At 42.2% G+C, this 15543-nt stretch overlaps 2 protein-coding genes across 2 annotated transcripts; both read right to left on the bottom strand.

Annotated features, from left to right (window-relative positions):
- Positions 1-1228: 1228 nt before the first annotated feature.
- On the bottom strand, positions 1229-6003 carry LOC126051142 (myeloid protein 1). Its single transcript, XM_049829959.1, has 7 exons — positions 5892-6003; positions 5267-5399; positions 4225-4376; positions 3534-3713; positions 2644-2758; positions 1934-2085; positions 1229-1495 (listed from the first exon to the last, which is right to left on the bottom strand). Exons 1-7 carry the CDS (start codon positions 5935-5937, stop codon positions 1305-1307), a joined length of 969 nt encoding a protein of 322 aa, XP_049685916.1. The 5' UTR covers positions 5938-6003; the 3' UTR covers positions 1229-1304.
- A 5793-nt stretch (positions 6004-11796) lies between these two features.
- On the bottom strand, positions 11797-14998 carry LECT2 (leukocyte cell derived chemotaxin 2). Its single transcript, XM_049829961.1, has 4 exons — positions 14776-14998; positions 13222-13318; positions 12934-13079; positions 11797-12404 (listed from the first exon to the last, which is right to left on the bottom strand). The coding sequence occupies exons 1-4, from the start codon at positions 14825-14827 to the stop codon at positions 12238-12240; spliced, it is 462 nt and encodes a 153-aa protein (XP_049685918.1). The 5' UTR covers positions 14828-14998; the 3' UTR covers positions 11797-12237.
- Positions 14999-15543: the final 545 nt, after the last annotated feature.

The following is a 15543-nucleotide window of genomic DNA, read 5'->3' as shown; positions in this document are numbered from 1 at the left end:
TCCCTCTTACTAAAGCAGCTTTTCAGTGAAGCCATGAATGTTAGCTTGCTCCAGCTTTAAGCTTCTAGAAAAATGGGCCTGCATTTACTGATGATGTGATTTTTTGATGCGATGATTTTTTTTGTGCACTTGCTCTGCTAACTGATCTTAACAAGTAAGACCTATTGATACTTGAGTCTATAACTAGATGCCAACAAAATTTATAAATCAGTATTTCATATTGAGACCAATTCTTCACTGATAGTGAGGGAACCTAATTTTAATTGAAAGGTAATTTCTGACATTTGGTTAATGTTGAATTTTATAGTTTTAGTGTTAGATTTGTTTAGTGTCATGTGTTGGTGCTATGGTGTATGCATTGTGCTTTGGGGAGGAGTGCTGTCCTGTGTAAAGCATCGTGAATTCTTCTTTTCTTTCTTAAGTAGGTTTTCTTGAATGACTGCAGTGGCGGGTATTGTGTTTGGCGAGAACCTATAGATGGCTGCCTACTGCCTGTACTTCCTTCTATCCCTTGAATAGCCTCTACTTCAGAGCTCTGCCTCGTCCTAGCTAAGGCAAGTTTTGTCTCTTTTATTGGCTTTTCCTAGTTTACTGCCCTGCAAAGGCTTTCTAAACGCCCATCCTTGAAGCATATAAGGCAATGATACAGTAACTAAACCGTCAGAGTACAGAATTTACACCCCATATGCTGAGGAGATCTGTAGGATCACTAAAAAGTCCATGTTTCAGTGAGAAGTTAACAGTAATGCACCTCTTCTGCCACAGGAGGGGGTGAGCTAGTTTTCATGCTTGCTGATTTTTCAGAGTCTTTTCAAAAAGCTTATAATTAGTCATTGCTTACTTATTCTCTTGTAAGTGCAAATTCCAACAAGAACTCAGATCTTTTTTCTGTGTGCGGAGTCCCTTTTGCCATCCAGTAAAGACACTGGTTGTTCTGGCATGACAACTCCAAACAGCATCTTTTACACCTTGTGGAGTGTTTCAGTAAATTTCCCTCTAGTTTTCCACAATTCGGGTGCCTTCAAAATCTGAAGTAATCTTGTTTTCCAAGGTGTAGTGAAGTTCATCAATTAGGCTAAGATACAATGTTCACAACAACTACAGGTACTTAAAATTTAACAGTACCTAATTGGTACCTGGAATGTATATTAATGTTAGCACCTTGCAATATTATGTAAGATTGCAAGATTATGTATTATGCTCGAAGTATTGAATCAGTAGTAACATAAACTGTTGTGCATGAGAAGAAAAAACAACTTTTGGATGCTGAGATGAATTTATTTGGAATTTACTACATTTCCATTTCACACTCTTTGCCCTTTCCCCCTTTCAAGATTGCTAGTAGGATCTGAGCGATCACAGTTCTCAACATGAATATGAGAGGTGATCCCGGGAAATACTCTTTGCATTGGCAACATTCTCCCAAGGACTTGTCCCTTAGAAATTCTACCGTTGTATCTGATGGGATGGATGCAGACGAGTTTTACACAGAAGCCTGGTGAAAATAAGAGGAGGTAAAACATCCGATGGCTGATGAAGCACTTGTTCTTCTGTACTATTTCAGAAATACTAACATTTTCTGCCTTGTCATTTCCACTGAGATAACAACAGTGGAAATACCCAAATAGCAAAGACACTGTGGTCATAAAAAAATAGAGATAGCGGTTGGAGTTCTTGGCTTGGTGGAGGAGGGAAGATGAGAGGCAGGGAAAAGGTGGGAATTTCTGCTTTAGTAAAGACGAGAGCTTGAAGACAATCTACAGAACTCAATTATTTGCATTCTAACATAGAAGCAAAAAGTTCTGCATGTAAATAGATAGAAGATGCAGTGTTTCAAAACATGTACCTTGCTTAACTACTTGGCTAGTTGCAAGGTAATACATCCTATATGACCTCAAGATAAAGAAATATTAAGTGAAAAATAGCTATTTACCTGATCCTCTGATTTGGACTCCATCATCAATGGCATTTCCGTTGTGGAAAATTTTAATGGGTCCAGAGAGCTCACCAGAAAAGGGAGCATACACGGTTGCTCCATCAGCACAGATGACATCCACACCCACATGCTTTCCTTTACCGTTGTGTCTGAAAACAAATACGTAATTAAAGAATTCTCTTGTCAGGCCTAACTTTATATAGAGATAGATGATGAGTTAGCATGCTGCAACATTTGGAAGTGGGTTGTTTGTACTGAGGCAGTGTTGACATAGTTGACTGGCTGAAGAACCTATAAAAGTGTTTTGGTGTAGGTGATGTAATGCCATGTAGGGGTTGATGATCTGTTAGAGTTGCAGTTTTGCAAATTGGAGGGAAAAAAACACGCCTTTCTTCTAAGCCTTTAAATAGAACTGTAGAGTCACAGAAATGTTGCTTGCCAGGTACCTGTGGAGGACATGGAAGTCCAACCTTCCACTCGAGTCAAGACTGTTCTCAACACCAAGTCAGGTCAGGCATGGCTTAGTCCGAGTCATAAAAGCTTCCAAGCACAGAGGTTTTATGAACAATGTGGGCAGCCTGTTCTGGTGCTGCATTACCCCTGTAGTGAAAATATTACCTCGTGTCCAACCTAAACCTTCAGAGCTGTAATTCTTGAGTAGCTTAAATAGAGTTCAACTCTGTTTCAGTGGAGGAGCAAAATAGTACCTTGGAGCGCCGTAGTATCCGCAGCCATACTTATCACAGCCTCTTATCTCATTTGTAGGATTGCCAGAGCACACCGTTGCCCAGTGTCTGTCTTGTTGTGGGAATGGTGGAACAACTTTGAAATACAGAAACACAGCACATTAAAGTTAACTTTTAGGTTCTGTTTTAAGTGTTACATGTTTGTAACTACTATGTTTTCATTTTAGTTAGGTAGGAACATATTGGAATTGCATCCCGTGCGTGTAGTTGGATGTTTTGTCCACAAAATTTGTCATCTGTTAGGAAATGTAAATAGAAAGTAGACCTAAGACTGGATTATAGTGTTTCTGAATCAGGGTTGTCTCATACAAGGAACATGCTATAAAGACAAAAATTCAAGAGTGTTGCAGTTCCTAGAGTGTAATCTGAGGAATGGGAAAAGAATCAGTTTTGTTTCTTATTCTATGCCCAGGCTGATGGGACTGGACTCCTCAAGTCCTCTTCTCCCTTACTACCAATTTTTATTTGTAGTAATTTGTATTTAAAAAGAATCATCCCAAAGTCTGTTAAGATGCATTACTGAAAACATTGCTAGTAGTTAAAAGTGTACAAACAGAGGAGATGTCTGACTCAGTTTATTGCTGAGACTTGATGCTGCTGTGGCATGGCAGGGCAAGAAATACAACTTGTTAAGCTGATACATTTTCCTTCCTGTAACAGTCTACAGTCGTGTTACACTGTATTTATAATGCCTATTTTCTTTTGGGTGTTGCTGTCAGGGAGAATCTAAGACAGAGGGGACTATTGCTATTTGATATTGTTTACCTTATTTGAAATTAATTAATAACTTAATTTTCATTCATTATATTACTTATTCTGGGAAGGTGGGTTGTGGGGATTTTTTTTTTTACCAGGTGCATTAGGTGTAAGTAAGTGAGTAGGATCGGAGTGGTCGCAGTTCTCAACGTGGATGTGAGAGGTAATGCCAGGAAATACTTTTTGCATTGGCAGCATTCTCCCGAGGTGTTGCCCTCTCTGGATTTGGCCGTGGTACCGGATGGGGTGAATACAGACGAGCTTTACACAGTAACCTGGAAGAGACGGGAGAGGAAGCGAGGTCAGGAAACATCAGATGCATCTGTTGTTGGGGTGAGCAAGAAACCTTCCGTGCTAGCCTCTTACTGAAGACTGTAATGATGAAGCAGAAATGTAGTCAAGGTACTGACAATCCTGAAATCAAAATTATTTGGATTGTTGAGGAAAAGAGGGAGTTGGAAAATAGTGTCAGAAAAACATCGTCTCAGCAAAATTGAGGGTATATTTCTGATACTTTATTTTTTTACTTGGGGTGGTGGTTTTTCTGGTACCTGTTTTTCAACTCCTTTCTTTCCTCCTCTCCAAGAAAAGCATAGGAAAAAGACTACATCCTGCTGCTACTGATTTCTGATATTTCTTAGCAGCAGTCTAGATATGCTGTAGAAACTAGAGAGGGTGTAAGAATAATCAACACTTTGCTTGAATTGAAGAGTCACAAAAACCTTCTCAAGTAAATAAAATAGCTAGTTGTGTGTGCCTCACAACATATCTGCTGTTATTACTTGCCTGATCCCCTGATTTGGACTCCATCATCGATGGCATTTCCATTATGAAAGAATCGAATGGGTCCGGAGAGCTGGCCGCTAAAAGGAGCGTACACCATCGCTCCATCAGCACAGATGACATCCACGCCCACATGCTTTCCTTTACCACTGTGCCTGAAAACATAAATATGAAATTAGAAAAGTCTGCCAGGCTTAACATTATGTATAGATAGATCAGTTAACACAGTATAGTGTCTGAAGTTTGTCTAACAAAATTTTTGCATGTGCAATGAAATTGGAAAGAAATAGTGGCTTTGATCTGTCTTTTTTTATTGCAAAATGTTTGTATTGCTCTGACCTTCTTTAAAGGGGAATGAGATTTTAAATATTAAACAGACTTTTAATTTTCCCCAAGTTCATGGGTTGTTTCTAGCTGCTATAGAAAAGTACTCCTGTTCTACCCCAAAATACATGTGTGCCAGTGTAAAATAAAATCTTGTTTGACATTTTCTCATTTAGAAATCTGGAAGTTGCATGATGAGGATGGACACTTCTTACAGCGCCTGGGGAGAGGAGACAACAGGAAAATGCAGGGAAGGCAGGAGTCATTCTACATATAAAAGCATTTTTCAGGGAAATATAACCTGTTCTGTTATGAGGTGCCTACTTAAAGACAATGATGCTAGCAGACCTTTAGCTTGTGTAAATTAATCTACTTGGCTTCCTGTAAGCTGTTGCTGAATGCAAGTTAAATATCTGGTCTATAAGCAACAAGAATAAATGACACAAATCCTTAAAATACTTTACATTTCCTTTACTCTGGCTGCTAATTCATGGAATGGTCTTGCTTCTTCCCCCATGCATCAGTTAGTAGTAGTGGTATTACTGCACTTCTGCGAGATTGCCAAGTAACATCCCCAAAATGAGTAAGAGGTCCTGCAGACAAGTCTTCTCTCATTCTAAGTCCCAGCTCTGGTTAAACTCTTTCTCCCATGTGAACATTTCATTTAGGAAAGCAACAGCGAACCCCACTGCTCCAGACTCCCAATGCCCTGCCATGTTACCTGTCAGCACCAAAATGGCCACAGCCATATCTATCACAGCCCCGGATTTTGTTGGTGGGATTCCCGCTGCAGATTTGTGCCCAGTGTCTGTGTTGTTGTTGGGGCGGATGTGCGTCCAACTGCCTGGCAAAAACTTCACATGCAAAAGAAGAAAATGGGGAAAATTCAACCATGTCCTTAGTACAGTATAACAAAGTGTTAAGGTGCTAAATAGGGTGTTTAAAGTGGAAGACATGAGCTCATGGGAGTTTATAATTTCAGAAACTGTAGGTAAAAGAACATTGTACAACCGGCTATATAGATTTGAGCCCTCCTTCTTGAGGTCTTATTTTAAGGTACATACGCTAAAAGCAAAGTAAAGCTATAGATAAATATTTTTAATATTAGTTTGTGAAATAAGTTAAACTACTTTCTTCATGAAACCTCTAAACACTTCAATATATGGCTCTAAATTCCACCTAATTCCCTATTTTATAATAGTCATAACTGTGCACATTACTCTAATTCATTATAAAACTAGATTGAAAAAACTTAGCATTATTTATGTTTGAGCAAATTTCAATAATTCATTAGTGTCTACCTAAAACCGGTCAAGACCAACTGCAATACAGCAATCTGAACTCACCAGTGGACACCAAGCTGACCAGAGCGACCAGACTGAGAGCTGGCATTTTGTGGCTGTTCCACCGGTGTTCTTTGATCGAATCAAAGACGTTGAGCAGTAGCTGCCTGGCGTATTTATGTGTTTTTGAAAGTCGAGGTCTGTTGCCTTGGCCAATCAGTCTTGAGCAAAGTATTACAGCTCCGGACAGATGGTGTTGCCATATTAGGCACTGAGGATGTCTACAAACTCTTAACAGTTTTTTAGAGCTGGTTGGGAAAGATGGATAAAATAATTGGTCTCTTAGCACACAGTAACAGATGGAAACGAACGATCCCACATTTCAGGAAGTTCTGGTTGAACCGTTTCTTAACACCTTTTCTTCCTCCTCCTGAAGCAAAGGCGCACTCAGGCCAAAAATGGTAGGAACCAAGAATATGGTCCAGAGGATTGAGTTGGAGGGAGAAGATGGGCAAAACTCCATGGTAGATGTAACCACTTTGTCCTTTGCCGCTCATTCCAGTACCTCCTCCCCAGGTGTATGCGCCCAGCAAAGCTTTCTAACAGAGTGACAGAAAACACATGAAGGTGTAATGGTTGGTATAGCATGAGTATTCAGTTAGGCTAAGAAATACAGGTCCTTTTGCACGGAAACGTGTCCTTTTTCCTGTTCGGCTGAAATTATCACCTAGCCTAGACTTATTCCATGAAGTCTTTTCACTGAAACCCTAGTTTTTGACAACTAAATTCTTGTTAAAACATCTTCAAGTTCTGAAACCACACAGTTGCATACTGAAGTTGCGTGGCATAACTGACATGGAGTTAAAAGATTCTAGGTTTTAAAATTATTCATTTAGTATGTGCTTCACTTCAGCTATTGTACTATTAAGCAGGCTCCTTAGTGTCTCTTTTAATCCTTCTGTTTGATTTTTCTGCACTGCTTACAGAAAAACATTAGATTTTCTTTACAGATATGTCTTAGTATGAAATTTAAGTGAGTCATGGCCCTTTCATGTAAACTATCTGATATTCCAAGTTGCAGAAACCTCTGGAAGTCCTGCAGATTTTATTCAGAGGAGAAAATGCATGTGTGTCTGCCCCACTTCTAGTTTGCAAAGAGCATCTGTACATTCTGTTTTCTGAAAATCTCCACGGAACAAGCAGCTGGAGACAAACTTTTCACTTGTGGTTCCAAGCTTTTTTTACAGCCAATACTTAACCCCCAAACAATCTTTCAGCCCTCCCTGGGCTTATTACAAGCAGCTTTGCTGATTTTACCCCTGCTGCTTTCTCCCCCATCCTGCCAGAAAGAACTGCTGTTTTTCATACTTGTAGCCACCAAATAAATATTTATATAAATGTTATGTCCCCTCAATCTAGCTTTGATGGGGCTTTTGGTTGTAATTTGCTTGACATAATGGAGTCTAGGCTTACAAATGATACAAGGTGCTGGTAAGAGCTCTCATTGGGTATTCAGGATTTAGTGATGCTGCTTAGTCCTGAACTGAAAGACGGTGGGTTTGTGTGACCCTTGCCAGAAACAGCCTTCGTCGTTGTAAGCTGGGAGAGCTCCTGTAATATTTTTTCCAGCTTTCCAGGCTTACTCTCCTTCATTTGGTGCTAGCTCTCTGCAAAACCCCCTCAGCTCTCCTTCACAGAGAGAATCAGCAAGGGAGGTGGTATGGGTGACATCTTTCAATGAAGATTTCATAGCACAGAGGTAGTAAAGTATTTCTGAGCTTGGCTAGCTTGATACTAGCTGCTCTAAGCTTTTTTTCCTACTGGAAACAAAACTGTTTAAAAATAAAGACTTTATTTGGGTGGTGCCTGGCCATTCCCAGTTGAGGGGTCTCCAGTGGGGTTCCTGCAATAATGATTCTTATTTATTCCTGACTGCTAGTTTGCACTAGTGGAGTTTGAAGTATGTCATTATATAAATTTTACCTGGGGCAGACCTGCCTTGAAAAGCTAACAGTTTTTACAGGCTTTTGTGAAATCACATGCTCCTAATTTTACCAAGGAAGGAATTGCAGCATCTCAGTTGACTCTACAAAGTCCTGTGAAGAAAAGGCTGGGTGTAAAGCCAGCCAAGCTAGTAGGCACGAGGAGAGAAGTACAACTGCGTTATAGGTGCACAGATGCTGAAGAAACTTTTCTGAGTCCTGTTTTGTAGTCTGGTACTTTGTAAAATGGCTCTAAGGTACCTGTTCCTTGCGATTTTTTTTCCATCTCAGAGCTGACTCCAAATTGCTCATAGCTGTGTATGTTTCTTATATTTTCTCCATAACAGATCTTAACAGCATCATATCTTGCTCTGTTCTTTCTAAAATGTGTCAAAATGTCATTTGCTACATTAATATATCTAATGCACTTCTGGTAAAGTATTAGTAAACCAGTTTTCAAGTATATGATATTGCAGTTGGGATTTCTCGGTGCGTTTCCCACCTTTTCTGGGCGAGCTGGAAGGTGCAGACCTCTCACCTTGGGCATGAGGAAGCTCTGAACCGAAGTTGGTGGGATTCCCGTGTTGGGCAACGGAGTTGATATAACAGTTGGTAGGTGCAGTTGTGAAAGGCATGAATTGGCTGCTTAGCACACACTAACAGAAGGATATGGAACGACCGGCTGGTGTTGCACAGCCCCTGGGAGATGCAGTTGCACCATTTCCTTCCCTGCGGTGGGCAGCGGGCAAGGAGATGGAGAGGAGCCAGCATGCAGCACTGCAAGGAGCACACCGAGAGCAAGTGGGCTGGCTTGGGAAATGCTGACTTCTTTCTCTTGCATGAATGGTGCAAGTTCCCTGGTTTGCCCCTTTCATGTCAGTAGTAACTTCCCTGGCTGCGTTAAGCCCCTTCGAGGTCGTGTTATGGACTGAGCAAGAGTGCAGCAGGCAAATGTGAGTGTTTGGGCTGATATTAACAGGCAGGGAATGAGTTAAGCCTGATGCTGTCCAGGAGAAATCCCTACTTTGCTACTCAGCCTTTCCAAAGATAGGGTGACTCTGGGCTTTTGGATAGATGGTACCTGCCACGTATGTGTCCATAAACCTTGCAAATGTTAGACTAGTCCCTCTTAACGTATTAATTATTATAACATCTCTTAGTGACAAAAGTCAGATGGTAAAATGATGGAATAAGGTTTTTGGGAGAAAAAAGCCAGAAAACTGACACACACACACACCTTGGCAATGGTAGTGGACCCTTTGAGCCAAAAAGGGTCAGGGCCAAAAGAAAGCCAGGGCCAAACCCTGAGCCAGAGCAGATCCAACCCCCCAGCCAAGGCCTGTGGTTTCCCTCCAGCTGTACCACCATCCTCCTTCGGTTGCCCACAAGTGAGGGCTGGTTTCTCCGTCTTTTCCTTTACACATATTTCAGCTCGGTGGCATTCAACCAATGTCCAAAACCTGACGATTTTGTCCATAAAGCTCTTCCTCTTTGCAACCTCTGTGTGGCTGCAGCCCCAGTGAATTGGATAAATGAGAGCTGCACATCTTATTTCTTGGTAAAGTCACAGTATCGTGACTGTAGGTTTGCCAGGCTTGTTAGCAGGCAGTTGAAAAGGTAAATCCTCTTCCTAAATATATCTTACAGAACAAGTGGCTTTGTCCTTCTTGGCTAGCCTGGCATGTTCAGTGTGGGAACATGTTAATGCTGAGCACTCACCTCCCAGCCGATCTGTGTACAATATGTTATTAAAGAACCTTAAAAGCTTTTCTCTGAAAAATGAGTAATATTCTTTGTGCTAATCATAAAATGAAATAGGTTTTAAAAATTAACTGTAGAAGAACTTGTGCAATTAGCAGCACAGGCTTTCATGGTGAAAATCCAGCTGGAACAACGTAAAACAAATTGTACTCGCTCTTTATTCAGCCTTCTGATCACTGTCAAGGCTGAAACAAGAGGAATTTTGCCTCAATGATTAACTAAGCTTTGTGTACAAGGCTTACTTATATTGTAGTATCTCTAGAAAATCAGCAGGTTGCGCTAGCTCATCGGCCAAGAAGCATGGTTGGGCAGGTAATTTTAAGTAGATAGCAGGCTGTAGGAGATCTGAATATGTTGGCTTTCTTCTTTGCTAAGTATGAGCAGAAGATGAAGCTGAAGTTGTTCTAGTGCGCAATTCTGATTGAAGACTCCATCTCGAATTTATTTTGCCTTTATTAACATACTTGCTAAGCCTGAGCTAGGCAGGTTTTAATGAGGAGGATTGAGGAACACAAAATAAAATCTTTTTTGCTACCTACATCCTATCTTGTGGGGAGGACAAAGCTCTGGCTGAATCTTCCAAAAGTCCTCTAATGCTTGGGGAGATAGATGGGTATAGGGTAGATTTGGGTTGTAGCCTTAGGCAGTTAGTCTGGGACCTTGTCTTACAAATTTATAAAATAAAAGGGATAGCGAGGAAAAGGATCCCCGCAGAACTGGTGCAGAAACAAAGCAATTCTGCATGGCCCGAGTTTGCTAACTCTTTCCTGAAAAGCCTAGTAGCCCCTGTTACTTCCCCCAGCACCCTTTCCCCTCACCCTGAGTATTTCTAGAAATGTGTATTTTACCAGCCCTTTATTTCCTTCCCGAGTCAGCTACAAATTTTACTTTCCCTTCCTCTACAGCCAGTTATTTTTTTTTACTAGACTGAAAAGATAAAGCTGGATTTACTTATACTGTTTGTTCCAACTGCTCTATAACCTAAACCAGAAAGTAATATTTACTTTTTCTTCTCTGCTGCTGGGTGACAAGCCCCAGCTAAAACTGGAAGTTTTAGCATTTGCCCCGTACCTCTCTCGGGCACCTGCAGGAGCATCCCGCATCCCTGCACTAAAGCACTGCACCTTGTGCTGCTGGAAAAACTCGGATTAAATAATAGCTCCCTGAAGAGGTTTGTGAAACCTGTCTGTGGGGACGCACCAGGAAAGTGCTGAGCTGTTGTCATTAATGTACAGAGGAAAATGTTATTTGTAGAGGAGCAAGGCTGGTGTGTTGGCTGGAGGCTCAGAGCCCTGCTCAGTCAGCAAGGTCAGCTCAGTCTTTCATTAGGATTTGCATGCAAAAGTGGGGCTTGACTGGGACCTTCCCTTTTTACATGTGGGAAGTTGACAACTGGGTTAAACCTGGGATTTTAACCAAGTGAAACTTAGGTGGGAGTCTTTCTTTTCTTCGGGCAACCAACTTCACGGCGAAAATTTAAAAAATTGGTCCAAACTGGAGCACACTGGGGACTTTTGCTGAAATGTTTCTGCTTTCAGTATGAGGAGAAGTTTATTTTCACAGCAAACTCAATTGTATTGACTCGCCTTCAATGTCTGGGTGCTATCTGCCCCTGCAGCTTTTGATTCTATATTTATGTGGACGTGCTGATTTTTCATTCATAGCAAAATTACAGTGGTTCCTGGGGAAGGTGAACAGAACACAGCAAGTTAAGCACTTTTCGGAGATGTAGCAAACATCTCTCTGCAGTTTCTTAGAAAAAAACACATCTGCTCTCAGGACTGACACAGCTCCCACTGAAGGAGCTTCCCTGCTTATCTGCGGGTGCAGTTGCATTAATAAATACGTGAGCCTACTGCACTTGTAGACCACTTTAGCCCTTGAGACTCCCAGTAGCATGCTGGTAGCCTTGGCCTGAAAAGCCCTGTCCTGTTAACAAGAACTTGTTGTCCCGGGAAAGTTTTCAGCTGATTTACTAATGGAAAGAAGTGCCTCACTTGGATAAAAAGAAACCTGGGTGTGCCAAGGCAATCCTAAAGCAGGAGTCTGGGGAAAAGGAATGAGTTACTTCATTAATGTTGTTTTATGTTTTTGGTCATGGGCCCCAGGAAAGATTTGGATTTCCGCTTTATACGGGTTTTTTCTCCCCAGCTGCATTAAAAAAGCAGAACCCAGCCCAAACTCTGTGACAGCACCAAAGAAATTCAAAGCAATTTGTAGTGAAGCAGCCCTTTAATAACATGATTTTCCATATGCAAGCACAAGTGAAATTTCTGGCTTCTTGAAGAAATCTTCATGTTTGGCTGCAAAGAGAGCAGAGAAGTCCAAGACGAGTGAGCTGCAGCACGGCTCCCTGCGGTGCCGCTGAGCGCCGAGATTCCACCACGTCCCAGCCCCTCGTCCGTTCCCCACTGCTTCAGCCTTCATCTACGCGCGTAGGGATGCGTGGGGTACGATAGCAGCTTTAGAGCGTGTGTTATACCTTACTCCGAGGCTGTTTATATTCAGATAACCACCAGCATTTTGTTCACGGATACGTTTTAGGTGGAACAACTGCCTGAGGCTAGTGGCTTCCACTTTACTGGAGTGACTACCTATGCCCAAGCAACTTAATGAATACACAAGTGGGGGGCTGAAGGCTTTGCCCCTGCTGTGCAGCTGCCCCTTTACAGGTTGGGAGTAGGATCTGTTAAGTCGCAGTTCTGGATATGGACATGGGATGTAATTCCTCGGTAGACCCTTTGCATGGGCAGCAGGATGCCGATTTTCTCTCCCTTCTTGATGGGGCCACTGTACTTGACAGGTTTGATATAAAACATCTTAATGCAGAATCCTGTTAACAGGGGAGAGAGAAGAGGGGGAAACCGTTGTTCCTATGAAACAGTTTAAAAGTCTGGCAAAGTCATAGTGTTCAGTAGTAAAATACAAATGACAATAAAATGACAAGGAGATTCAGCAGAAGAAAAACTTACAGAAGATGCTGTGATGCTCCTATAGCATCAAGAAGAGAGAATAGGAAAAGAAATACATTAACATGGAGGAGGGTGGGGAAGGGGATTAAGGTGGGTAAAACTGGATGAGCAAGTCTGAGGCTGTTCCTTTAGTTATCGAAAATGTGCAATGGGGCCAGCTTCATCCTTTGACCTTTTTTAATAGAGGTGAAATGCTGTAATCCTTTCAATCAATTTTCCTGCATTAACAGAACCTGGATTTCAAAGTTACAGTTATCACTTGGATTCACAGGCAAGCACACTGCAGTTTGGGTTGGGTTCATGATTTTTGGCTCAGTGTAACGCTCTATAAACGAATCGGAGCGTTTCGCTATCAGGCTTTGCAAGACGCATGCCTTTCAGCTCGGGTACCTGATCCCGAAAGCTGGACTCCGTCGTCAATGGCATTGCCGTTTCCATAGGGCCTGGCTTGTTTGTCAATCTTCCCCGAGAAGGGTGCGTACACCACCGAGCCGTCCTCACACACCACGTCCACTCCTCTGTGCTTCCTCCCTCCTCTGAAGAAGAAGAGCAAGGCAGGTTAGCCCGCGGCAGAGCGCCTTGCCAGCTAGAAACCCTCCTCTCGCCCGTTTTTTCATGCTTATTTCCATTTTAAGAAAGTTTCAAGCACAGCCATCTCCCGTCATCCCAGCCCAGGACCTGGGGTCATTGAATCCACCACAGCCCTTGGAGTCGCAGCCTCTGATTTTGTTTGCGGGTTGACTTGAGCAGATTTTCGCCCATTGTGCTGCAGTAGCTAGAAAAGAAGAAAAGAGAAGAACAGAAGATGAAACCCACAAGCTAGAAAGGGAATTTCCCAGCCCCTGTAGTTTAATCAATAGCAAGGTCCCTTTGGACTTTTCTGTAACCAGGGATCAGGCTTCAGGGAACTAGAAAGTTGTTGATCTTTCAATGCAAGTTAATTTTAGGGATGCAATGAAACAGCATTTTTTTGTTTTATGCTTTGTCCAGTGGTGTTTGAGAGTACTCAAAGCAGCGACGTCGAACCAAAAATGCAGAACAAATAAATCTGGAAGGGACATCACGGAGTGACCCACTCTTCTCCCATTGCCCGGGGCAGACGTGTTGTGCTGCGTTCACATGGCAGGCGCGGGGCTGGAGCTACGGGATCTCTCTGCCTGGGAGGTGACCTGAAGCACCCAGGAGCTTGGGGTACTGAACTGTAAGTGTGAAAAATAACACTGAGAGAGACCCACTGAGTCCATTCCTATTCCCTAATGTGGGATCCAGTCAAAAATACAATCAAAAATCCAGTCAAAATTAACTAATTGCATTTTGTATCTCCCAGCGTTTCTATATTACTGTTTCATAGTAGCAGCCGGTAAGGTACCATCCTCCTATTTTTTATTCCAGACTCCAGCTATCATCACCCACAGTCAACCCCATGTGGATCCTACATCCCCAGGGATAGGATAGGGGAGAAAGGCAGCTCCTGACTTGGTACCTTCTGCAAGCCTCTAACAGCCCTGCTCCCCCCCAAAAAACCTACTAGGGTTTCCCATAGGATGCTTTAGGAAGAATGGGGCTGGCCTAGTAAGAAGCAACAAGTTGAGGTTTATTCGTATGTGTGAGCAGCTCGGCAGGCACCATCCCGGTTGGGCTCTGGGATTATACACAAACAGGGGAAATAATGTGTAACAGGCGCAACAGGCACCGAAGGTCTGGTGCTAAAAGGGTGCAGGAAATCTCTAATGCCTTCCTCAAGCAAAACAGCCCTTTGTTCTAGGTAGTCTTCATTTCTTCTAGAGAATTGTGTATTCTTTGTGAAATCAAAGGTGATGACATTAAACACAGAAACATCTCTGGGAACGCTCTATGCTCAGCAGGCTGGTCTTTAAGTAAAAGGCTTTTAAGAAAACATGCATGCTGTTAGTAATTGATACGCCTCATCTGATTCTTTCTTATTCAATCAACGTTATTACTCCAACAAAATTTTGCCACAACTCTTTACCATATCTGAAAAGGATTTTTCTGGTGAGGTTTCTCTGCAGTGAAACTACTCTATTTTCTAAAGTAAAAAATGGCAGAGAGCAAATCAGTTCCTAAATCCTTACAGAAACACCTCATTAAAAAAAAAGACAAAAAACACCCCCAAAACCAACCAAAACCAACCAACCAAAAAAAAACAAAACAGAGAAAGAAAAAGAAGGCAAGCTACAATGAGCAATGCTTACTAAAATTCAGCTAACTCACCACTGGAGATCGCAATCACGAGTATGACTGCTGTGACTCTCTGCATTTTCATGTGCCTTGAGAGCTCTGCTTTCAAAGTGAAAGGTCTAAAATACTTTGCCTCCTATTTATACATCCCAACAGAGGCTGTATCCAAATTTTTCCAGCCAATCAGAAAATTGATGTGGCCTTAGTTATTTGCTTGCAGATTCAGGCCAACAGCAAGAACCGAGGAGCCCTCGAGGTGTACCACCAGCCTGGCTAATTGGCAGTGTAGAGGCTCCAACTTATTTAGCAATAGCAGCTACGTGTTTTTGTTTACAACAAAACTGTGAATATTAAACCCAAATTTTAAGGACAATTTGTAACTATTCCTGCCTGTTGCACAATCCTGATGTTTAGCAAGATAACTTGGGTGGAGAAGGGGAAAAGAGTTCAAATGAACTGACAAAAATATCTGAGCACATGGGTGCCACCTTGCCCTCCCACCGTGGCTGTTGCTTCACGGAAAGAAGTTCAGCCAGGTGGATGCAGCTCTGTGCCACACATCACACCCAGCATCACACTGGAAAAATCTGATTAGGCGATCTGTGAAATGAGACCCTTGCGCCCTGTTTTTATTTGCTAGCTTCATTAATGCATCCCAGATATTGCCATGTTGCTGCTGATGAACCTTCAACGTTAACAGTGGGAGAGACAGATGTTTACAATCTTCCCTGTGCCTGAACGGAAAATGTTATGAACCCTATAATATTGTGGCTGAGCAAAATTACAGGAAATTGAAGAAGA

This window comes from Accipiter gentilis, chromosome 26 (assembly GCF_929443795.1).
Source record: "Accipiter gentilis chromosome 26, bAccGen1.1, whole genome shotgun sequence".
Taxonomy (NCBI): Eukaryota; Metazoa; Chordata; class Aves; order Accipitriformes; family Accipitridae; genus Astur; species Astur gentilis.
The sequence above is the reverse complement of the archived record's forward strand: the minus strand, read 5'-3'. Positions and strand labels throughout refer to the sequence as shown.

What these genes read in the sequence shown, in the direction of transcription:
- LOC126051142 (XM_049829959.1), bottom strand. Translation starts at nt 5,937, where the DNA reads ATGCCAGCTCTCAGTCTGGTCGCTCTGGTCAGCTTGGTGTCCACTG. An exon ending in GGTCAGCTTGGTGTCCACTG is followed by an intron (nt 5,400 to 5,891) that starts GTGAGTTCAGAT and finishes TTGCATGTGAAG; the next exon opens with TTTTTGCCAGGCAGTTGGAC. An exon ending in AGTCCAAATCAGAGGATCAG is followed by an intron (nt 1,496 to 1,933) that starts GTAAATAGCTAT and finishes TATTTTCACCAG; the next exon opens with GCTTCTGTGTAAAACTCGTC.
- LECT2 (XM_049829961.1), bottom strand. Translation starts at nt 14,827, where the DNA reads ATGAAAATGCAGAGAGTCACAGCAGTCATACTCGTGATTGCGATCTCC. An exon ending in CGTGATTGCGATCTCCAGTG is followed by an intron (nt 13,319 to 14,775) that starts GTGAGTTAGCTG and finishes CTTCTTTTCTAG; the next exon opens with CTACTGCAGCACAATGGGCG. An exon ending in AGTCCAGCTTTCGGGATCAG is followed by an intron (nt 12,405 to 12,933) that starts GTACCCGAGCTG and finishes CCCTGTTAACAG; the next exon opens with GATTCTGCATTAAGATGTTT.